At 33.2% G+C, this 24,259-nt stretch overlaps 3 protein-coding genes, 1 long non-coding RNA gene and 2 other non-coding genes across 6 annotated transcripts; 5 read left to right on the top strand and 1 right to left on the bottom strand.

Moving 5' to 3' along the window:
- The first annotated feature begins 258 nt into the window (after nt 1-258).
- Nucleotides 259-2,919, top strand: LOC118038674 (uncharacterized). Its single transcript, XR_004685802.2, has 4 exons — nt 259-628; nt 1,300-1,403; nt 1,496-1,580; nt 2,506-2,919. It is a non-coding gene; the product is annotated as an uncharacterized lncRNA (long non-coding RNA).
- Nucleotides 2,920-5,573: 2,654 nt separating this feature from the next.
- Nucleotides 5,574-5,661, top strand: LOC118038690 (small nucleolar RNA SNOR75). Its single transcript, XR_004685804.1, has one exon. It is a non-coding gene; the product is annotated as a small nucleolar RNA SNOR75 (small nucleolar RNA).
- Nucleotides 5,662-5,804: 143 nt separating this feature from the next.
- LOC118038689 (small nucleolar RNA Z103) lies at nt 5,805-5,897 on the top strand. Its single transcript, XR_004685803.1, has one exon. It is a non-coding gene; the product is annotated as a small nucleolar RNA Z103 (small nucleolar RNA).
- Nucleotides 5,898-7,910: 2,013 nt separating this feature from the next.
- LOC118038659 (uncharacterized) lies at nt 7,911-14,483 on the top strand. The gene is made up of 10 exons (XM_035045086.2): nt 7,911-8,377; nt 8,600-8,665; nt 8,929-9,109; nt 9,543-9,739; nt 9,891-9,941; nt 10,025-10,116; nt 10,340-10,404; nt 11,100-11,191; nt 14,053-14,157; nt 14,291-14,483. The coding sequence occupies exons 1-10, from the start codon at nt 8,126-8,128 to the stop codon at nt 14,426-14,428; spliced, it is 1,239 nt and encodes a 412-aa protein (XP_034900977.1). The 5' UTR covers nt 7,911-8,125; the 3' UTR covers nt 14,429-14,483.
- Nucleotides 14,484-18,824: 4,341 nt separating this feature from the next.
- Nucleotides 18,825-21,656, top strand: LOC118038663 (myb family transcription factor PHL11). Its single transcript, XM_035045090.2, has 6 exons — nt 18,825-19,427; nt 19,876-19,952; nt 20,064-20,127; nt 20,303-20,378; nt 20,917-20,986; nt 21,128-21,656. The coding sequence occupies exons 1-6, from the start codon at nt 19,277-19,279 to the stop codon at nt 21,536-21,538; spliced, it is 849 nt and encodes a 282-aa protein (XP_034900981.1). The 5' UTR covers nt 18,825-19,276; the 3' UTR covers nt 21,539-21,656.
- Nucleotides 21,657-21,979: 323 nt separating this feature from the next.
- On the bottom strand, nt 21,980-23,971 carry LOC118038662 (isoflavone reductase homolog). Its single transcript, XM_035045089.2, has 4 exons — nt 23,604-23,971; nt 22,702-22,942; nt 22,419-22,622; nt 21,980-22,291 (listed from the first exon to the last, which is right to left on the bottom strand). The coding sequence occupies exons 1-4, from the start codon at nt 23,931-23,933 to the stop codon at nt 22,128-22,130; spliced, it is 939 nt and encodes a 312-aa protein (XP_034900980.1). The 5' UTR covers nt 23,934-23,971; the 3' UTR covers nt 21,980-22,127.
- Between the last annotated feature and the right edge of the window lie 288 nt (nt 23,972-24,259).

Below are 24,259 nucleotides of genomic sequence, written 5' to 3'. Positions count from 1 at the left end.
TGTGAATGATAACAAATCATTGTTAACATCATCACATATTTCAGGATGCTGATTGTAAATGGAATGGACTGTAGAGGTACTTTGATAATCAAAATAGCTGTAAAAAGACTCAATTAATCAAACTTGTATAGTAGAGGGACTGTGGGTGCAATTAACCCATTTTAAGATTGATGATTGATGAAGTCACCCTCACCGCATTGTCCAAGACAAGGACAGTCCTAACTCGAGACGGGCTTCTAATTAACAGTAAGGCTTCTAATTAACCCATCCACCAAACGTCCAACCTCAAACCACAATCCCCATACCAAAGGCAAAAACCCATGAAAGAATCGAGAAGCACTGGTTAAAACGTCTGACAGTTTTTCCTGCTAATCAAATCAATACCCGTAATTTTATTCTCGAAATGCAGAGATTGTGCACAAAGCTTCGATCTTTAGCCTCTGTTTCCTCCTCACATCGCCTTCTCCACTCGTCTCCGCAATTTTATCACCGACCTCTCCATTTCGCCGCTGCTTCAAGTAAATGGAGTCTTAATGGGTCCCTTTTGAACACATCTTCTTTGTTACCAATTTAGCTTCCTTCGCTACCATTTCTTCCCTCTTTTCGTCTGTCTCCACCCTCCCACCCTGTAAGGTTTATGGGTTTCTTTGGTTTTGTTTTTATATGATTTTTCTCTTTTTTATTATTTATTGTATGCATGTTTACTGACGAAATGCAAAGAAATGTTTTTTTTTCAGATTTAGTTATTCGTAGTTCAGTCTTTGCATGAACTGTTATTTTCAGGTCGTACAATTTGTACCTCATTCTATATTTGATTCAATAATTTTGCACCAAATGCCAATCACTTTTTTTCTATCTTGCAAACTGGCTGACCTGAAACTAATGCTTGTAGAATTATTGTCCAAAAGGGTATAGTCATTATTGCCAAGGAGTTGAATTCTGAAGAAGATTTGAAGAACCCATGTCTAATTTGGTCTAACACTTGACTAGTCATGCGGTGCATCCCAGCCATGTAGGATACAATTAACACATTAGAAATGCTAGATTTCATGTACCTTCCCATCAACCACTTTTAAAATAGGATAGAGAAGTTGAAATTTTGACGGGTGAGCATAATTCTGTTGACTTGAGTTCAGCTTTCCCATATGTTCCCTTCTTTTTCCCTGCTAACAATCAACATGATTCCGGGAATTTTCCAGTTGATGTTAAATCTGAATCATTAATTAGTTTTTTTTTATTTTGCAATTGTTGATTATTTTTTTTCCTTCTAAGAGGATTTTCGCTCTGGTGTGCCTTCAGTTGTTGCAAGTGCGTCAAGTTTCATCAAGGGAGCGGAAAAAGAATAGGAAGCCAATGACTCCACTCACCTCCAAAGTCAAAAAGTTTAAAATGAAGGCTTACTCGTGAGTTTAAGTTGTTTTACTTGGTTTCTTTTCTTTCTTCAAAAGTGTTTTTTAAAATTTTGTGAATTACTGGTTTAGTTTGTATCGATCAGGTCATATAAGGATAGGTTTAGGACAATGAATGATGGGACTATTCGTCGCTGGAGGGAGGGCAAGAATCATAATGCGCACTTGAAGGTATGCCTCTTAGTATTTTCACACTTTCATTTTTATTTCCTTTCATGTTGTTGAAATTGAAATGGTCTTTTGCTGCATTTCTCCCAATATTTGATACTTATAGTTGGTTTCTCGTCACATAAAGTGCAAGCTAATTCTACATAGCATTTTGTAAGTTATGCCTGTTGCAAAGTTGTAGTGATGCTTTAGAAAGGATGGAGACTACTGCTTGACTACACTCCTCTTATTGATCAAGTTTACGCTGAACATATTATATTGCATTCTGAGTTTGAAAATAAGGAGCTTCCTTTAGTACTGTGAAATACCCTTTTAGGTGGCCCAGTTGCATTTATGCGTCATGTGAAAGTTTGCAATGTTGATCTGATTTCTACATGTTTCAATCACAATGTATATTAGTTCAGCCCTTGATTTTAACAGTATACTTTTAATTGGTGTCATTTGCCAACCCTAGGTCGTTGCATTTAGGATCTCTTTTGGTCCTGTTGTGCTCAACTCGATTTTCTTTTCATTTGCATTGTGGTGTTGAAGAGTTTTATTGATGGCAGACAAAAATATCCTATTAGCTTCTGTTTACTGTGCCATGGTATCCCCTGGCACATTGTAAATCTTATTTTGCCTTGGTACCCAACCTGAGGAATGATGGTGGAAGATACATTGCCCAATGAAGGTGGCATTTTGAAGATTCTTTTCCTGAATGGAGAAGTGGTGTTGATGGGTTTGAACTTCACTCAATCAGAAATAAGATGAACACAACTTGAACTGTTAACTTGTGAACCCTATTCCTCTCCTCTCAGGTTCCAAAATTGTAATTACCAGCAGAAAATCCTCTTGTTATGATCTGAAAGTTAGTATTTCATTATTTGGGTTGTGATTTGTTATTAGCTGATTTCACTTGCGATCAACAGAAATTTTATGTTTGATGCAGTCAAAGAAATCAAGACGTAGACTTAGACAACCATCTACTGTCCCTGCAGCCTATGCCAAAGTCATGAAGAAGCTTAGTTTCTGTGTTTAAAACTGCCGACGCTGCCAATTACTTGGATGGAAGACGAAAATATCCATGGCTTAGGGCAGAGTTTTTGTGACAACAGTTGGAACTCAGTTTGAGCATTTAGCTAACAACAACGATACCGCTACAATTTTTTCCAGTTTGAACTGCAATTCGAACAGCAGTATCAGCCAGTAATAGCTCCATGTTTTATTTATGGGATCATCAAAACCGATCTCCATTTTGTGGCTTATGTTAGATACTTTGGTGCATTGTGTTGTTTCAACGATTTGTCAGTTATAATTGAGAGGAACTGTGTTTCACATGCCGGATTTCGGCATGTTTTTCTAAGTTTTTGGGTTCTGTTCATTTAAATTTTGATAAAATCAAGGATTGGGCCCAATTCACAAACGAACCGAAAATGGTTAATGCTGTGTTTGCTATGTTGCTCATAGAATTAGGAGAAAAGGGGGTTCTCATGGAATTTTGTTTGGTTCGCCAATAACATGAATCAGTTATATTTCCAATGAAATACTAGTTTATTACGATTAAAAAAGAGAGAAAAGGATTGCTTAATTTTTTTGTTATCATTAAGAATTCATCGAAATTAAAATTAATTAAAAAAAACAATCTTCTCTACCTTTTTTTTAAACTGGAATCAATTTTTTATTACCATTTCATTTTCATTCCAAGCAAACCAAACGCAGGAAAGTATAATTAACAAACAATAAAAGGTATGGGAATTTTACATAGGGATTTGCATTGTTTGTTCTCTCTCATTTCGCGTTTCACTTAAGATTTATTATTTAAAAAAAAAAATTATTTTGATCCTTGAATTTTTTTTTTATATAATTACATTCATTTTAGGACCAATTAAATGGCAACTAATTCGATCTATGGACCACATACAAGATTGAAAAAGAAAGATAAATGCGGAAAAGACGCTAATAAAAGTAGTGGGTTCAAAGTTCTTAATAATAATTCAACTCAGTCCTCCAACTTTAAAAATCTTACCCATTTGGTGCCTTGAATTTTTTCAATTTGATTTTAGTATAAAAATTCATTTTTATTATTTTCAATCCATGGTTTAGGAAAAAAGAGAAAAAGATTGTTGAATTCCCATGATAAAAAAAGGAAATCCATCAAAATGGTTGTCTATGCCATTTTCGAATACCAAAATAATTGTTATTGGTATTCATGGGTTCATATGATGAGAAGATTTTGGTGGTAGTTATTTAGAGTTTTGATGTTGCCTAAAAACAATTTCAAGTGAAGAAAAACCTAATCCAATTTGATTTTGATTTTTTAGAATCTTTTTTGGGCTAATGAATTGGTTTCTAGATGTTATAAGAGTGGCTGGTAAGATATTATGGGATTAAAATGACTTTAAAATTATTATTTTTTAATAAAAAAAAATATCTATTGTGATTTTGCAAAGATATTTTCCGGCGTGGCAGGCTATAATGGCTAGGACTTAGGCTTGCAGATGAAGTGTCGTCTTTTTAAAAAAAAAATATTGCTCACGTCTTTTAAGGAAAAAATACAACAAAACCCATGTGTAGGCTTGAGCTTTTTCATTATTATTATATTTATATTTATTATAAATATAAATTTAAAAAAAAATTATTGACCCTAATTGAGCACATGAACCAGAACATAGGTTTAAAGGGTTAAGCCATAATATCTGGGTTATTATTTTCTTTTTTATATTTTTATTTAATGCATTTCTTATCCCTTAATATTTTTTATTAAAAAAAGAATCGCAACCTTTGTTATTGACAATCTATTTTTGTAATCTAACTCAAAACTAAAAAACTATAATTTCACTATTTTATCATCAATGATCTACTTTTGTTATCTTAATCTCGCGTGTTTGTCCTGCTTTTTTTTTTTTTTTAAAAAAAATATTTAATGCAAAAAAAAACTCTTTCGCTTTATTTCTGTATAATTAAATGAAAAATAATTTATGGGATAAAAGATTTATCGAATTCGATGATATGCATAGCCTGCATTGTGAGTTTGGTTGGTTGACTTGAGTTCACTTGAGTTTTTTTTTTATTATTGAATACTGTTTTTTATTGATTTCATCTTTCAACATTAAATTAATTGCGGATTTAGATTTTCAATTTATTTTTTTACAAGATTATCCTCACAGGTTTTACACGTCAATCCTAATTGACTTAAATAAATCTAATATGTGTTCGCCTTAATATTAGATAAAAATATTGTATAATATATAGTTGATTTTAACTTCATGATTAAATTTTTTTTTTTTTTAGAAAACATGTTAGCGATATATAGAAATTTTTCTATTATGATATATGGTGTAACACGAGCCAATCATATTTTTATTTGATTAAATAAAGAATTTATTATAGAAAACAAAGTTATTAAACATAATTGGATATATAATTATTGTGAGATCAAATATCTTAATTTATATTTATTTTTTTATTTTTCAAGTTTGGTCTTTAACTATTATTAATGACTTTTAAATGTTTTATTAGTATGAATGTTCATTAAATTAAATAAAAAATTATTCAAATAAATAGAATTATTAGACACAAGTAATAATAACAGGACCGTCTTACAATCTCAGATATAAAAATAGCTAGTCAATCCTATTTACCGTCATTTATTTGTTTATTTCTCTGACGCGTGCAGATTTACTCAAAAAGACTACATGAATGAAAATAATATATATATATTATGCAAAAAATCATTTTATTTTCTCGGGAGTGAGTTCCGCTCGAACCAAATACTCGTAGCGGCAAGGGGCATTTGCGTAGTTTCATATAGAATGTTAAAAGAAAACCCTAAACCCTAAACGGCACAGCGCCTATAAAAGAGAGGGCCGCTGCTTAATTAGCTGGCATCTGATTTTCGTGTAGATAGACATCCTCTGTGATCTCCGCCTTCTTATTAAATTTTGCTGTCTTGTATTTTAGATCTTCTTATTTGTTTTACAGTTTCCTTTTGATTTCATGTTTGTTTGGGGTTTATTTTCTCTGTGATGATGAAACCAGATGACGAGTCCGATTTATATCCATTCCATTCTCCTTGACGACAATACGAGGCATTTGTCTGAGAGAAAATAAATCCCAGATTTATTTATTTGTTTTTTTTATTGGTTATTGGCAACCGATCCTGCTTTGAAAATACGTTTTTGTTTTGATAAATTGATTTTGATGTAAATTTGTGTTCTTATCTGAAAAGAAATATGATATTTGCTGGAGATGGAAGTGATGATTTTTTCCCCAAATGATCGAAGCTGAATATACTGAGCGATCTTTCTCTTCGGAGAAAACCAAGCCAGGATTCTGATCCATCTCTCCAAACAATATATATTCATACCCCTTCTTTAAAATAATAAAAAAAAAACTGCGCTTTTCGATTTCTGTTTTATTTTAAAATTATCTGATTTCACATTTATTTTTATTATTCGAATACAATGAATTAACTTTTAATTAACCACGAGTCATAAGAATTTGAGGATCTTCAAGCTATCTAAACTCGGAGCTTAGGTGACCCGAACCCGATTCCAGTTCCATCCCAAGTTGGTCTTTATTTTGCGTGTTCATGACTCGATTCTAGCCCTGCTCTCGGGCGTTCGACACTTGGTCTCAATCCAATTCACCGAAATTGACTAGCACCAAGGCGTTGAGACCCGGTCCCGAGCCGAATATCGTCACTGTTTTCAATCCAAACTCCAGATTCCTCGAAACCTAGACATTATCTGAGCCACCTACATTGATCCCGCCTGGAACCTAGGGCATTTTATGTCTAAATATTAATTTTTATTAAAAATTAATTTTTTTATGAGTAATATTACAAATAATTTTTTAAAATAAATAAAAATATTCTTTTAATATATTTTTAAATGAAAATGATTGTGGACTGAAATTATATTTTGAAGTAAAATTTCAGCCTTTTCTTCCTATTTTATTTTTTAATCTCTAATAGTCACGGACAACACTGAAAATTGGAATCGAACCGTCACGGTCATTCTCAGAGCACAATAAAATGGAGCAAGTTTCTGAGAAAAAAAATATTATAAGATGAAAAAACCAAGGACAAAAACATTGTAAGTGAATACATTTCGTTCCTGAAAAGAAAAACAACAGGAAGGAGCAAAGATAGACCCTGAGCGGAAAAATAAAAATAAAAAACTAAGAAGCCAAACAACCAGAGCAAGAATAAAAGAAGCAAATGCAAAACAAAGTATATAATTATGCAACATTTATCCATGAAGATCTGAAAACCTATATCAAGAGGAAAGGATCAAGAGAAATGTAACCAAAGAGCTTTATTTTGCCAATATAACAATGTTGCATTATTGAATGATGATGTGTGCATAGGAAAAAAAAAAAGGTTTTACTTGTGAAAACAAGGTATTGTTCATGTAAAACATAAATATCTAAATTCATTTAATTTATCGTAATTTGTTTAAGTAATGCATTCAAATGTTTTAATATCAAGTCAATGAAATAAAGCTTGTATATCAAAAAATTCAAAATCAACCATTATTATTTCAACATGCCTGGGATAAAATTGTTTTAATGTAAGGAATGTTTATTGAAACAACAATATAAAAATGAGAGAATATTATTGATATATACAACAAGCATGCTTCCATATTTGGTTGAATATTATAAGATACATCAAATTAAGGTGTAATAGTGGTTTTAATTAGTATGCATTGTTTAATTTTCATTATTTCTTTAATTGTATGTATTTTCTTTTTATTATTTTTAATTTCTACTATAGTAAAATAATTAATTTTTAAACATGTTATTAAATAATTCATTAGAATAATTTGAAAGCAATAAACAACATAAAATAATATACACTTGAATATCCATCTCATTTATAATCTGAATAATAAAAAAATAAAAATTATCTATAATTCTGTATTTTAAATAGTATGTAATTGTATTTTTAAAGAACTAGCTAAAACAACTTTTTAGATACTTTAACTATAAAATAAGAAGTATGAGTGGAACTATCTAGGAGATGGTCCAATGATAAAAACTTGAAATTTAAAAATTAAAGGGTTTGCTTCTCTTGTAGTCTCAGGTTCGAGTCTTGTTGTTGCTAATATGATAATTACTAGAGGCTTACATAGTCGTTAACTTAAAGATTTTTAGGATTTGTTGAGGTATGCGTAAGCTGGCTCGGATATCTATGTTAATAATAATATAAAAAACATGAGTGTGAAGGATCATATTAATTAGAAAACTACCTAAATTGATTTTTTAGTTAGTTTAGCTATAATTTAGCTATAAATTAAGAAACATGGACGTAGATGCTCTTACTAACTAATTTTCATTGCCTTTCATGCCTTTTGCCCACGAAGCTATTTTTTTTTTGCAAAAAATGGCAGGAGCGGCTCTGTAGTTAAATATGGACAGCAAGAAGGGCAGTCGGTTTTAAAACCCTAAGTCCCTAACTGGACAGAACTGAGTCAGCCAGCAGGGTTCTAGTTTCTTAGATTTCTCCATACGAACGCTCACTCAAAATCTCTCTAACCATCAAACCAAGAAAAAAAGAAAACTTGATGGGCTCCATCAAATTCCTTGTCTCAAGAACCTCACCCAAAAATCTCTACCAACTTCTCCAAAACACTTCCCTAAATCCTTCATATTGCCCTAGAAACATTCACTCCCTCTTTTCCAGACAATTCCACTCCTCCCAAACTGCCACCTTCTCATCTTCTGCTCTTGAACCACAACAAACTAGCGCCTCTGCTCCAAGCCCAAATACTCGTGTCCCTGCTACTGTCATCACTGGCTTTCTTGGCTCTGGAAAGGTTTTTTCTTACTCACACACACTTATTTGGTTTCTGCTTCTTGAACTGCTTTCTGGGCAGTCTTTGATTTTCTTTTCCTTTTTCCTCAATCAAAGCACCGATACCAATTTAAATGCTTCGGGTTTTCAAGATACTGCAATTCTTTTTTTTTTTTTCCACATGTATGATTGTTTATACTGTATTTAATTTCTCTAAATTTGAACTGAATTGTTGACAATGCAGACAACTTTACTGAATCATATTCTGACATCTCAACATGGCAAGCGGATTGCTGTCATAGAAAATGAGGTATGGACATTACTCCTTACAAATTTACATGCTTTTGGTTATGTTTTTAATTATTTGTTTTCTTATGAAAAATTACTGATAACCTTGGACAAATAGTGCTGTTCGGATTTATTATGGTATTTCTTTTTCCAAAAAATTGGGATGAAGGGCAATAATTAATAGTGTTGTAAATATTGAATTCAGCAGCAAAAAAATACCTGTCCATGGGTTTCTGCTTCATATTTATTAAAAAGTTAATGGTTATTTTGGTTACTGTCATGCAGTTTGGTGAGGTGGATATTGATGGATCGCTGGTTGCTAGTCATTCCACTGCAAGTGACGACATTATTATGGTTAATAATGGTTGCTTGTGCTGTACAGTAAGAGGAGATCTAGTTAAAATGCTCCTGGAGCTGGTGAAGAAAAATAGAGACAAATTTGATCATATTGTTATAGAAACTACAGGTATTATATGTTCCTAGGACTTTTAAGATTTTAATTGTGCAATGTGAGTCAAGGGCTAGTTATAAGGTTAAAAAGCTTGGGGGCATTTGGGACTGGGCAAGAGTTGGTAAAAAATGGTTTGGCGCCAAAATGCAGATTTGGATATTGGGTTGCCTTTCTATTTGACTTCTAATGAAAATTTAAAGTCTTGTGATAACATCCACTCTCAGAAAAAAGGAAAGACGGGGAAGAAAATAATTTCGCCCCATTAAAACCTTATATTGTCCTGGATTTCTCATTCTTTGTCCTGTCACAGTTTCATGATAGCCTTCTTATTCTTTCTACTAAACACATGTTGGCCGCGTGAGGCAAAATTTACCTTTTCACGATTTGACTGCATTGGTATAGATCCTGAAAGCTTAACTGTTCTATCATATATGAAACCTTTTTGCAGGACTTGCAAAGCCAGGCCCAGTTATAGAAACATTCTGCTCTGATGAGCTGCTTTCTCGTTATGTGAAACTGGATGGAGTTGTTACTATGGTGGACTCCAAGCATGTCTTGCAACATTTGAATGAAGTAAAACCTAGATTTGTTGTAAATGAGGCAGTAGAACAAGTTGCTTATGCTGACCGTATTATATTGAACAAGGTTAATTTTGATGTTGTCTTTGAATGCATTGGCCAATGCTTGTTGGTTAATTTCTTCATCATACCATTTATTTACAGATACCTCTATTTGCATCCTTCTGAAGCCCTAGAGGAATTGATGTTTCTTACTATTTATTCTAACCTTTTGGCAGATAGATTTGGTGTCCGAGGAAGAACTGAAGGGATTGACTATGAGAATCAAGGTAAGATTTTCACTTATACAATCACATATTGTAGGATCTTCTAAGTTGAATCCTAATCTGTATATGATTGATTCCTTTCCCAGCATATCAATGGGATGGCTCCAATTAAGCTAGCCAAATATGGCTCTGTTGACATGGACTTTGTCTTGGGAGTGGGAGGATATGATCTTGAAAGGTTAATGCTCCTATCTTTGAGTGAGGAATCCCATCAAATTGTTTTCTTTTACTTTATTTCTTTTAACTATAATTGTTCTACTAAATATATTTTTCCTTGACACACAAATAAATAAGCACACTGCAAAATATTTTTATTTTCTGGATGTTACAGTTGTAGAAAACATATCTGCTACTTGTAGTGTAGTTTGAGCTCTTGTTCTTGGATATGTTGATTTTTGCAGAATTGATTCAGAAGTTCACGTAGACAATTCCTGCAGTTCGATGCATCAACATGGGACCACACAAGGTTTGCCTTTTCTTCTTTATTATCATCTTTTCTGTGACCCTCTATTTGTTAATTTATTAGGAAGCAGAAATTTTGTGATGATTATTTGATGAGATTGTGAATTGAATGTTGTGATTTTGAGCAATCATTTACCGGGGATGTGCACTTATGAAAATTTTGGTCAATTGGCATTTTTGACCAACTTAGTTGCTTTTAATATTCTGCATATCTCATGGACAGAAATGAATATCCAGTGCTGATGAGGTGTTTTTGTAATCAGAATTTTGGAGGATTTGAGATTATTGTGATTCTTAAATGATAGGTCTCACAGTCAATCAATTTCATGTAATGACTGGTGACCAAAAGTAGTACAAAAAGGAACATACATGGTCTATGCTTCATAGGTAGTTCTGGCCACTCATCAGGTATCCAGTGGTGAAACCTTTTGAAGCAATTCTAGGCTTGGCAGGTGTGAATATGATGCCTCATGTACCCTCGGGGGCCAAAAATTTCTAAAAATTATGATGCCAAAGTTTCCCTTTCCACCACTCCTATCACTAAAAAATAAAATAAAAGAAAACCAAACCCATTGAAAGAAGCACTCCCTTCCTGCTCTCGTCACTTCTGTTATCTGTTTCTCCATCAGAATACAATATCTACTTTAGCTTCTTTTGATATCCAGGTTTTTCTTACATAATTGTTGTGGTTGATTGCAGAACACCATCAAAGGCATCACCACAACCATGTGCATGATTCTGCTGTCTCTAGTGTCAGTATAGTTTTCGAGGGAATGCTTGACCTTGATGAGGTATTGCAGTTTGTTCCTTTTTGTTATGGATTAAATCACAATATATTTTCAATCATGAACATCTAGCATCTACACTCTTAACACTTTGGTGAGATGGATATTCCTACTCTCTTGATGTGTGGATTTATGATATTCATACTCTATTTCTTAATGTGCCCTTGATATCAAATATTCAAAGTCAATGCTGTTTATTTAAACAATTTTATCTAGGTTCACAAGGAAGAAATTAAGGGAAGCATTTGCCCCCCTTAATTTTTTTAATTAACACAAAAGATTCATAAAGAAATATTTGTTGCCTCATTTAGTAAAAAGCATCTAACCCCTTCCAACTGTCCTCTTTTGCAATTTGATCAACAAATCAACATAAAAATACAAAAATAGAAGTGCTAGGTAATTTCCAACAAATCAAATCAAATAAGACACATATGTGTTTAATCAATTACTTTAATTGATTTGTTATAATAAAATAAGCTTAAATATGTAATTCTAAAATTAATATATTGACAACAAATAATTATCAAAATTGTATATTTTAAATTGTATTTTTTAGTTTTTAAAATAATGTTTATATTTTTAAAATTTTCCATTTTAATGATAAGTTGAATTAGTTAATAACTAATTACTAAATTTTCTTCTCAAGAAAACAAGCAAGAGATGACTTTTATGTATCTTAAAGTTGTAGTCTTTTATTTATATAAATGTTAGATAAGGAAATAAAAAACTATAGTTAATACAAAAAGTTATTTTGAATTTGATACATAACATGTCCCTACATCCACGAGACATGATCTTGTTATGGAATGTTAAAAGAAACTACTAGAGGTAGTATTTTTACTGTAGCTATAGACTCATTGACATTACGGATTAGATAATTGAAATGATTGTTTTGCCCCTGTAAACTTAACACAATTGGTTCTGGGAGCGGGGGTATAATGGTCTTTTTTTGTTTAAAAATTACTAATGTGCCCTTGGAGGCAAAAAATAAAACACTGATAGGCAAGGGCACTTTTGACCTTTTCATTTTAGTTGCACAACAAAATTTCCACACTATCCTTGAATCATAATTTGCAGGGATCTTGTTAAAATTATATTTGATCTCGAGTATTTTTATTTGTCTTTGCTCCATCCTAGATGGAATGAAAAGTCCCTCTATACCCATATTCATTTGGGTAATTGGAGACAAACTTGCCTGGGGACAATTACAATTGTCATCCCTACTCTGGAGGCTCATATGTTGGATTCAGTATTCTTCAAATAGCTTTTTGATATTTTGATTACTTTATTTTCATGAAAATATTTAAAGTTCATAAAATTTTATAAAATATATCATGAAAAACAATATACTTTTAAATTTTCAATGGCCACCATCACTGCCACTATTTCACTGTGGTTGTAACCTCTTTCATCATTGAATCACTTCACCATGATTATCATTCCACACCACCTTTCTGCCATTAGCTTTATCATTATCATTATCATTATCCATCATCTCAACCACCATAACAATGTTATCACCATCATTCTATGAACTTTCCATCTTTCGTATCATTATTCATCGAACATTAAAAAACTATTTGTAATGAAAAAAATCATTAAATTCATGAATAACATAACTAGTAATTTTAGAACTACTATTAACTTTTTTACATGTTTTGTAGTCTTTTTTTTTTCCGAACTTCAATACTTTTTTCCAAAATATTTGTATTTCGTTCCTAGTTAAAATTTCCCCAAGTATAATACCCATTAACTGTAGTAATTCAATATAGCATAACTAAATGATTAATAACTACGGAGGTTATTTTTTAGACATAGTTACGAATTGATAGCCATCTCATAACTTCTAGGAAAATATCTTATGCAAGTTTAATTAATCATAATTAATCTACTGAATAATTTAGATGACTAATCAATTGTCAAGGCAAGGATTTTTTTTGTTTGGCACAACAAAAGAAGATAAAGAAATTTGACAGCTAAGATAAGCTGAAAAGAGAAAAAAAGAAAAAGAAGGAATCTAGTGTTCGTCATTAAATAGAAAAAGAACAAGAAAAGCAATGTTAAATAAGTGAAGTAATATCTTTCGTATAGAAGAGTTAATAGAAAATTTAGAGAAGCGTAAGGATTTTCCTGGAAAAAGAGTAGTTATACCATTTTCATAAGTCATAACAATATACATGTTAACCATCTAGTAGGTGGCCCATTGGTAAGAACTTGGAACTAAGAGGTTTGCTTCCTTTGTGGTTTTAGGTTTGAGCCATGTGGTTGCTAATATGATGACCACTAAAGGCTTGCATGGTCGTTAATTTCAGGGCCCATGAGATTAGTCGAGGTGATTGTAAGTTGGCTCGAACATCCACGTTAATCTAAAAAAAAAAAAAACAATATACATGTCCATATCTCTATCTATTTTAACAAAGAAGGGGGGGGCTCCTAGATGCTATATGTGTAATTGATTTAACCCCATTATTACAAAAGAATTGTGATTTAGCTGGTGAGTCTGGGATTCTATTCTTCTTCCCCATTTCAGGTTTAGTTATTTTAAGATTCTATATTTCTAAAAAGTGAAAACAAATTATTATAATAGAAAAAAAAAACGAATCTCAACTTGATAATAATAATAAAAAAAATCACAAATTGATAATAAAAAATAAAATGAAGGCATCATGGTCTCTTTAAAAGTTTACCCTGACTTTTATTATATAGTAAAATACAAGATTTATATGTTAATGGATTGACTTATTTACCTTCATCTATAAGGTTTCTTGTCTTCGATTTTGAGAGACAGAGAGAACCATATATTACAAACATTTAGATGTATAATGGCGAGGAATTTAAAAATTCCTTTTTGGTTGTAAATGGAACAGGTCGATGATTGGTTAGAAAGGCTAATTGAAGAAAAAGGTGATGACTTGTACCGGATGAAAGGTGTCTTGTCCGTCACCGGCTCTGATCAACGATATATCTTCCAGGTTTTCCCACAACTTTTTATGCTTTATTTATTAACCAATTATACCTCTAGGTTTTTGCAGATCCAAACTGGATATTTTCTTCATGTTTTTTTCCTTCAAATCCTCACCTCCTTCCATGGTGCTTTTCTTTCAGGGGGTGCATTCTTTATTGGATGGTTGCCCAGGCAAAACATGGGGACCTGATGAGAAGAGAATAAACAAACTTGTGTTCATAGGAAGAAATTTAGATGAAACTGCGCTCAGAAAAGGTTTTAAAGGTTGTCTAGCATGAAGACGTTAGAACTAGCACAGCCAATACTCTGGTATTTCTGGGGAAGATTTCTGGTTAGGATTATTGTAAAAAGCCAAAAGTAACGATCTACTCTAAAATTAGGAATGAATACAATGATTATGATATTCTAAAGTAGACGTTCAGAAACCTTGAACCAAATTCCAAGTCTCATGGATGAGGTGAGCGTGAGCGATAGTTGCGGGCAGTGATTATTGGCCATAGAAAGTTGTTTAGGAGATCATTATGAATACAAGAACTTGTCCGTCCAAATTGTTCATTCTCACCCTAAGAGAATATTATCCCTTGGAATTTTAGATCACCAGTGAATTGGTTCATCGAACCCAATAAAGAACGCATCGAGCATCTGCAAACAGGGCTTGGTTTAGTGCAGGATGAGCTGGGAACCAATAAAGAACGCATTGAGCATCTGGAAACAGTGCTTGGTTTAGTGCAGGATGAGATGCAAAAAATGGGGACTGCCATGACTGACAAGCTTTTCCATTTAGAGGAGACCCTCAATCGCATCTCTAATGTCTTGCATTTAGACCAGGAATCTTCAAACCATGACAGCTACAACCTTGATATGAATGAGGGAAGGAGGCAGGTTGTATCATCTAAAACAGCAGAGTTAAAAGTTCCCACGGTTCTCAGGAGATGATCTGACATAATGGTTTAACTGCGTGAATTAGTATTTCGAGTATCAAGACACTGTAGATTTTCAAAGGGTTTCCGTAGTGGCCTATCATCTGGAAGGGGAGGTAAACCAGTGGTGGCAGTGGATCCGCAAGACATTCCGGGAAGAAGGCAAATGATTTCTTGGTAGAAGTTTGAAAAAGGCTTGCTATAGCATGATATCTTTGTGAAGACCTTGATGAAGCTCTTTCACGGGTCAAACGGGTAGGGGCTCTGAGAGACTACCAGAAAGAAATTGAGAAGCTTGGCAACAGATTTCGAGGGTGAACTCAAAAAGCTTTGATAGGAACATTTATGGGAGGCTTGAAGGCTGAGATTTCTGATGGGATTCAGATGTTCAAACCAAAAACACTGAAGGATGCTATTAGTTTAGCGAGGATGAGAGATTATCAGTTCTCATGACCATCCCTGCCTGCACAAGTTCCTATAGCTTTTCCTCCAACAACTCGTGAAGGCACCATAAGGCCTGCTACTCCAATCAGGCGATTATCATGGGAGGAAATGAAAAGGAGGAGAGCACAACGCCTGCGTTTCCATTGCAATGAACGTTTCACAGTTAGGCATGGAAGCAGAAAACCTCTGTTGGAGATGTGATCATGGATACCAGGATCAACAAGTATCAGAGGACAACCAAGATGGAGATGTATTGGTGGCACAAGAACCTAGGACGAACTATGCGAATGGCATAAAAAATGGGACATCATGAAGCAGCAATGTCAATTGACAGTGGTACCTATAGAAAGATTTACTCTATGGGTGGCTAAGGCGCAGAAAGGCTGAAATGTAAAGGGTGTTTTGACAAGGTATTGGTAGATACCTTGGGGGTTAAACTGAAACAATATAATATTTGGGGTGTTTTTACCTTCAAACAAGCTAACATCTTAATTACTTTTATTTTATTTTAAAAAACAAAGCAAAATGAAGAAGTTACAATTTACGAACAGGAAAAAAAAAAAAAAAAAGGTGTGAAAAAGAGAATATGAAGAAAGGAAGGGCGGAGATAGGTTCATCACTAGACAGCTTTTCATGCACACGAAAGGAATATTTTACGTAGAGGGCTGTAGCTTCTCTTTCCACGAAACAAAGTACCTAATCCACGACCTTTCACCTTCACTGTCGGAGTCGGACACGTTTTATAATCATATTTTAACCCGTAAACATAGGGGAGAGCAAAACTGTTTCGTATGAATGCAGAGAAGAAAGAATTATATAAATTATATAATGGTATTTTAATTAATAGTTTAAGTTATTAGGTAAAATAATTTATAAATTATATATTAGTATTTTAATTAATAATTTAAGTTATTGAGTAAAATAGTTTTTTAATATAATATTAAAACCTCGTTGATTATATAGTTATCTCTTTATATTGTTATTTTATTCGATAAAAATTAAATATAAATTAGTTTGTTTTTATATAAATTTTAAATTTAAAAAGTTTATATATATTTGAATGAGAGGAATGTGATAGAGAAAATTATATTAATTATATATTGATGATTTATATAACAGTTTAATCTATTAAATAAGATAATTATTTCATATTAAAAAAATAAATTATTTAACTTATTAGAAGAAATTAATGTGGTACGTATGCTCGTGATAAAAAGAAGAAGAAGTGATGTTTATATATCAAGCTAGTCACTCACATTTTATGATTCTATTATAACCATGTTTTAAAAAATAATTAATAAGATTATTTTGATCATTATGAATGGATTGGACTCTTTTCAAGTTGTTAGGAATATAAGAACACAATAGATCATATATACTATAAAACCCAAACTATTAATTTAAATCCATGTCCGTCGGGTCGGGCGATAGATTATAAAGCGCATGATTGATTAACGAATGAAAAAGGTTACATTAACTATCACGTCTATATAATTATTTTATTAAATGAAGTGTAGTGTTTAAAATTGTTAAAGATAAAAGTTTGACAATTCAAATTAAACTGATTCATATATTAATAGTATACATGTGCATGCATGCAGGGTATCTTTAAGAAAATATTAAAACTTCAAATCATATTAATTAAATAATTTCAATTCAGTACATGCCACTTAATATATATATTTGTTCGATTTTCATTATTTGAACTCCGGAGTCGTAGCCTCCTCATATCTTGTTGTAGCTTTGCATTTGATTTCAATGGTTTAGATTTTATTCTATTAAACAAGTTGATGGTTAATTTTTTTAAAAAAATTAACGTTGACCTTTATATATATATAAATATAAAACTTTACGAATAATTTATAAGTGAACTTTATGTCTAATTCAGAAGAAGTGAAATCGTACTCATCCTTGTAGCAGCAACATAAACACCTACCCCAATGTAATGGGTTCAATATCACTAGTTTGGTCTTTATGAGAGTGACATTGATTAATTAATCAACTATAAACTAAAAGGGTGGGGAATTTTATTGAATGAGGTTATACTAGTTTGGTTTTATGACTAGATTTGTGGATTTGACAGGTTCATTCATGTTAAATTAAGTTATTTTTTTTATGAGGTTATCTCAGTTTGATGACCTGGTTCATGAATTTTAAAGATTAACTTTTGAGCTGTTTTTATGATTTTTTTTAATTATATCATTCAATATTAAGGATTAAATTTGATAATTTATTTTGATTTATTTTATAAGATTATCTCGGTCTTATAACATGGGCTATAAGTTTGATATATTAACTCAGGTCATTTTTCAATTATTTTTTTCAATATCATCTTTTAATATTGAGTTGATTAAGAATTGTATTTCGTAACTTATTTTGATTTGTTTTTTCATAGAATTAACATAATTACATAACACAAATCATAAATTTTACATGTTAACCAAAGTTAATCCAAGTTAATATAATAAATTATTATTTTAATATTAAAAAAAAATTATATTAAAATTATTTTAGTCAAGTATGTTTTTACAAATTACATAAGGTACTTTTTAAACTTGTAAAATTAACTGAGTTATATCGAGTCAACCATTACACAATATAAATTATTTTTAACGAAAAAAGTATTAGGAACATCTAATTATTTCTTTATATTTTTTTAAAAATTGAACCATCAAAAGACATTCGTGGAGAATTAATTACCTGGTAGTCACTAATTCTCAACTTGAAGCTTCAAGCATTCCAGCCCTCACCGTCCCTCACGGGGACTTCGAAACGTGGCTGATTCATGAACTGGACCACCGCCCACATGTCAAACACCGTCGTTTCAATCAGCATTATATGGTCCCTATCTTGTCCCCACCTACACTTCCTGCGGCCCCTCCACGTGACGCGACGAATATTCCTTCCATCTTCTCCGCCGGCGAATATTCCACGCTGGATCCTACGTGGCATATAATCTATACATTGCTCTTGTCCTTCGCTCGGTCTCAGTGACCCTTTCACCGTTTGATCATCTAGATGTTTTCCTAAGTTACATCCGGCGGTTATTATGGTGTGTTGATGTACACATGAATATGACAACGTTAACATGTGTTCCAATTCTAAATTTCTTCAGCCATGTTGCTTCAGATTCCTCGCCGAGCTTTCCTCAGCATGTCCATTCACATATATATTATTTTACTCTTCTGTTTTTGTAAATAAAAGAATTTTTCAATCAAATAACATGAAATCTCACATCCAAATATTTAAAAATATGTTACTAATATATCTCCTCAACATCAAATATTGCAAGCTACATAGGCTTAGCTTATAAATATTCAATCAATGATATCACTTCAATCTATAATTTTTTAATCAAATATTTATTTTAATGTTATTTTTTCCCTTCCTCAATCAAACAAGAACTTCATGTTGTTGTTCAAATAACTAGTAAAAAAAAAAGAAAAGAAAAAAGAAAAAGAAAATCTATATAAGCACTTGTATGCACTTGTTTGTATTTGGTTTTTCTCCATTACAATGCACACTTGTTGAATTTTGGTCCCTTCTTCTTGCAAAGAATTGCTCCACATAAACAAATCCTCTCGACTCTCTTTTTAACTTTCTTGATAGCCTTCTCTTCCTTTTTCGCTTTTGGGTCTTCATATGTTCTGGGAAAGAAAGAGTTTTAGAAAGAGCAGAAGCAAAAAAGCTGCTTGAAGACTTCTATTCTCCAGCCAGTGAAGTAGAAAAGATACTTTTTGGGGGAGATTTTGGGTGTTATACATGGAGAGAACAACATTTGGTGGGGGAGGGAATTATCCATACGAGAATGGGATGGTGATGATGACAAGAGACCCTAAGCCAAGACTTAGATGGACTGCTGATCTTCATGATCGTTTTGTTGATGCTGTCACCAAGCTTGGTGGCCCTGACAGTAAGTTAACTCTAAATTCATCTTCTTCTTCTTCTTTTTCTTGTTTGAACTTTATTTAATTTCTAGCTAGCTAGGAGGGATTTGCAAGATTGATGATTTGGCCCATATTAATTGAAATAGCCATTTTTGCACGCTTAGCTCATTTGGAATCTTCCAGGAAATATGATTAGAGCTGGTGCAAATTTTCTCCTTGGTTTTGACTCGATTTTACAGAAACTATATCAGAAATAACTGCTCCCAGTGATACAAAGACACAGGCTCTGCCTTGACTATAACAATGCCGTGGGCATTTGAAACACGATAATGACAATACAGTTCATATATCTGGTCTATTACTATCGAATTCTTCTTAATATTTGGATGAACTTAATCAACTTGAGTCTACATTTGAATGTTTTCTCTTTAATCTCGTAGTTAATCTAATTATATAGACTGGATTTATTTTCAGAGGCAACTCCAAAGTCAGTCTTGAGGTTAATGGGATTAAAGGGTTTGACATTGTACCACTTAAAGAGTCATTTACAGGTACAGTTTTAACATAACTAATGCTTCTCACATCACTGATGCTTGTTCTATTTCTTTTCCTTCTGCCTTTGAATTATGACTCTGTAAATATGCTGGCTTATTTATCTGCAGAAATACAGACTAGGGAACCAGGCTCGGAGACAGAACATTTCAGAACAAAGCCGGGAGAGCAGAGGTTGCTTCATCATTGCTTTTCTTATTATTCCATTTTCAACATAAATAACTGGTTTCAGCTTGAAAAATTGGCACTTGATCCCATTGTAGCTTATAAAGCTCTTACAAGAACTTGCATAGTCAATTAGTTCTGTGTATCATTAGTCTCGCGACTTACCACTTCAATTGACTTCTAGGGGCTTCATATGTAAACTTCAGTCATGGTTCCTCAGCGACAAGTACCAGTTCACCAAGAATGGATAAAGAGCAAGGGTACGCTCCGCCATCATTCTTCTGTATTTACATGTAGTTTCTGTGAGAGAGAAAAAACATGATTTTTTCTGGATGTCTCAAGCCCTTAACTGTTTCCTTGAACATTGCTTATTTCTATCTACAAGTGTTTTTGTTTTTGCCCCTGTACAGAGATTTTTATGGATTATGCCCCTTAACTAGTAATTCCATTAAGGATTGTCCTTGAAAAGAAAATCCTAAAAAAGGAAGAAACTGAAATGTTTTTTTAATGAGTTAGGTTCTTTTAATTTAAGAAAATGTGATTCTTTGTTCTTTTTTTTATTCTTTTTTTGGTCACTTTTTAAAAGTTCCTCGTGCTATTTTCTAGAGGTAATGACCACTCAAACTAACGGAGTTGGATGGATGGCACAGTCCTTAAAGCAATAACGAGTTAAACAGCAAAATCCATAAAAAGTTTTGTATCGGGGCAAAAATCATTAAAAAAAACCAGAGTATAGTGGCTAAACGTGTTTACTCGCAAATTTCAATGTTGTTACTAATTGATGTATGTTCGAAACAGAGAAATCCCAGTTGCAGAGGCATTGGATAGTCAGATTGAAGTACAGAAAACATTACAAGAACAGCTTGAGGTATAACTTTCACATAAGAGTCTGCCCTCTCTCTGTCTTTGTTTCTTTATTTTGGTAGTTTCTCCTAGAATATCACTAAACTTGGCCAGGTTATTCTCAAATTTCTAGTTTGATGCGCTGAGTTGATCTTCTCTACAACAGGTACAGCAGAAGCTGCAGATGAGAATAGAGGCACAAGGGAAGTACTTGCAGTCCATACTGGAGAAAGCCCAGAAGAGTCTCTCACAGAACTTGAATGACGACGGAAATGGGAATTTAGAAGCTACAAGAGCTCAATTAACAGGCTTCAATTTGGCTATATCTAGTCTCATTGAGAATTTGAATGCAGAAGATAGGAAACCACGCATCACTGATTTGAAAGGTGTCAATATCAGGACAAATGGTTCGGCTATCCATCTCAATAGAGAGGGACAGACACAGGAAACTAAAGATGTGAAGCACCACCTTCAAGGAGATTCCATACATTTTGACTTAAACACCAAGGGTACCTATGATTTTGTTGCTGCAAATGGATCAGAGTTAGAACTCAAAATGCTTTCATATAGGAGATAAATTAGTGGTAATATTTAGTAATTACTTCCATAACAAACATTTTGCAACTCCTTATAGTGTGACCCTAAAAGGCTGCTTATAAATTATGTCATAAACTTGACAGATCCTCTATTTACAATTTGCTGTGTATGGTTCATTTTTCTGAAGCTCTGAGAACTGCATGCACGTAAATCACCAGGTTACATTTGTACAAAACACTCAAGTCGGAGCTAGGCTCCTCTGTCTTCTTAAGACTTGTCATCATGGCCTAAGCAGCCAGGCCCTGTTATACCAGATGCTAGGCCTCCTTTTTCGTTAAGGATAAAAGCCTTAGTCTTCGAAAGAAGCCTTAAGGTCAATAATACTCAAGGCCAGGCCACAAATTAGCAAGCATATAGGCATTCAAGATATATCACTACGGAATAAAAGAGCAGTAATATTAATTGATTAGCCCACTAATCGTTTCATTAAAACATTCCACACAATTTGTTATTGATATATATCATTCCGATGATACAAAACGTAAATAGAGCAGGAGGACAAAAAAAGCAAGCAAGAAGAGGATTTTCAGATATTCATTGTACTGCTACTGTAGGATGTGGGTTACATTTTAAACAAAGATATTCAGATATTCATCCATGCGAGTGTATTTCACTTCTGGATAAAGGTTTGAAGCTTCTTCTCCATCTTCTCCTATTTCAAAATTTGTCAAACTACCTTCGTAGGAAATATGATAGAAATGCCCCATTCCTGCCTTTGCTGCATAATCCTTGTCTGCAACACACAAAGATAAATTTAATAAACCAATATAACCAAGGCAAACAATGATAAAAAAAGATGAAAAAGAGTGATGATGTATATATGATATTGGATCATTTTTCTGTTTAGTCCTCATATGTACCTTTCATGGAAGCTAGGAAGTCTTCTCCAGAAATGATGATCTTTTCTAGTTTCTTTCCACTGAGTTTCTCCCAGATCTCAACTAACTGTCTTTGTGAGAGAATGTTTTCTTGTGGCCTTAGGTACAACGTTTTGTTCAATGCTCGAGGATCATCTATTGATTTGATTGTGTATGTTGCAATATCATCTTCATCCATATAAACAGCTAAACAACATATAGCATTAGTCAGTACAAACTACAACCAAATAGGATTAAGGGTTTCTTTCTCCTCACTACCACCTACCCTTAACATTTCCATCTCCATAGAGACAAACTTTATCTTTTGGAGGGGTTAGGGTCTCAAGCTGAGAGAGGTTGCCAACAAAGTAACCCGCAAAGCAGCTAGCGGACACATAAGTGAAGGGGATCTTAGCATCCTCAATTGCCTTTCTTACTATCATTTTCTGATCAAATGTTTCTCTTCCTGGTGCTAGTGCATGCTCCATTCTTGCTGGGTCCATACCAAATTCCGAAGGCAAGAAACGCTGCCACAACTCAATAGAAGTATGTTTAGACTTCTTAATTAGTACCCTAGCAATTAAGAAAATACAAAATTAAGCATGCGTGACAATGATTTTTTATGTTATCTTACATTAACTTATTGCTATTTGGTTAGAAATCCTTAAGAAACCTACAATTTGATCTTCATTATTCATTAATATCCTAAAGTGGCCAATGGGTAGGAGTGGTCACTTAAATGAACTTAGGATATTGTTTTAAAGTGGAAAGTATACTGCACAAGCCTTTAATTTGGGCCTTTGCCATAAGCAAATAGATTATAATACAACGACTAAAGTGATTAGGCATATCATGCTTTGTTTCGCTATAAATGGTGGAGTTCCACCGCTATATTATCTTAAGCGATTAGATCATCGCCAGAAGGTAACTAGGACAGATACTGTTGTTCTTAATGTTATCTCAGGAAAGGGTTAAATTATGTGGAGCCATTATTCAGTATTCCAGAGTGCTTCTTGCTACCAGTTTTAACAACAACAACGAAACACCTCCATGTTAAAAACTAATAGCTAGCTTTGAACTGCATCACTTGCATGCAGGATAGCCCGAAGAAGGAGAAAAAAATATGCAGAGATAGCCATTAAGAGCTTAGGGTACAAACTGAATTAATTATCATGAATATTCAAGTACCTTCACGTTTCCTGCTTCTTTGATGGCATCGACGAGCTTGAGCTGCATCAAAATGTTGTGGCTCTTGAAATGCACCCCGGACATGGTGCAAATGACAACATCAACGTTCTTCACCGCCTCCACAAGGCTTTGCTGATCGGAAAATGAACCCTCAACAAGGCGAGCTCCTTGCTTTTTAAATGACAAGAGCAGCTGTAGCTTATCAATGTCAAGGCCTGTCTCAGGACGTTGAAGGACGTAGGTTATATGGCCTTGGTCTAAGCTTGCCTTCACAATTCTCTTACCGATATACCCAGTAGCCCCAACAACAAGAACCTTGCTCTTTGCCATGATTCTCTTGTTTTGATTGTTTCGAGAGTCATACAACCATGCCTTATATATATAAAAGATTCTGCAATGGGCTTCGTCGTGATTTTGTTAATTAATTTATATCTTGACGGTCGTTTTATTTTGTTTTATTTTATTCTTTTGAGCACAAGATACTATTGAAATATTGGTGACTTGAAATTGTCAATGGTTTAGTAGTTTAGGAAAATTCAATCACCGGGGGTTCAGAGAGGATCCGGACGGGTTAACTAGGTGACAAAAATATTCGCGTTGGATGACGTCGGTTAAAAGTTCTTCGAAAGAAATTATATATATATATATATATATAT

This window comes from Populus alba, chromosome 1 (genome assembly GCF_005239225.2).
Source record: "Populus alba chromosome 1, ASM523922v2, whole genome shotgun sequence".
NCBI lineage: Eukaryota > Viridiplantae > Streptophyta > Magnoliopsida > Malpighiales > Salicaceae > Populus > Populus alba.
Note: the sequence above shows the minus strand (reverse complement) of the source record. Positions and strands in the feature narration are given on the sequence as shown.

Excerpts from the sequence above, each read along its gene's own strand:
- LOC118038659 (XM_035045086.2), top strand. The coding sequence starts at position 8,126 with ATGGGCTCCATCAAATTCCTTGTCTCAAGAACCTCACCCAAAAATCTC. Across the intron at positions 8,378-8,599 it reads GCTTTCTTGGCTCTGGAAAG|ACAACTTTACTGAATCATAT; the intron begins GTTTTTTCTTAC and ends TTGACAATGCAG. Across the intron at positions 10,405-11,099 it reads TCAACATGGGACCACACAAG|AACACCATCAAAGGCATCAC; the intron begins GTTTGCCTTTTC and ends GGTTGATTGCAG.
- LOC118038663 (XM_035045090.2), top strand. The coding sequence starts at position 19,277 with ATGGAGAGAACAACATTTGGTGGGGGAGGGAATTATCCATACGAGAAT. Across the intron at positions 20,128-20,302 it reads ACAAAGCCGGGAGAGCAGAG|GGGCTTCATATGTAAACTTC; the intron begins GTTGCTTCATCA and ends ATTGACTTCTAG. Across the intron at positions 20,987-21,127 it reads CATTACAAGAACAGCTTGAG|GTACAGCAGAAGCTGCAGAT; the intron begins GTATAACTTTCA and ends TCTCTACAACAG.
- LOC118038662 (XM_035045089.2), bottom strand. The coding sequence starts at position 23,933 with ATGGCAAAGAGCAAGGTTCTTGTTGTTGGGGCTACTGGGTATATCGGT. Across the intron at positions 22,943-23,603 it reads AAGAAGCAGGAAACGTGAAG|CGTTTCTTGCCTTCGGAATT; the intron begins GTACTTGAATAT and ends GAGTTGTGGCAG. Across the intron at positions 22,623-22,701 it reads TGGAGATGGAAATGTTAAGG|CTGTTTATATGGATGAAGAT; the intron begins GTAGGTGGTAGT and ends TATGTTGTTTAG.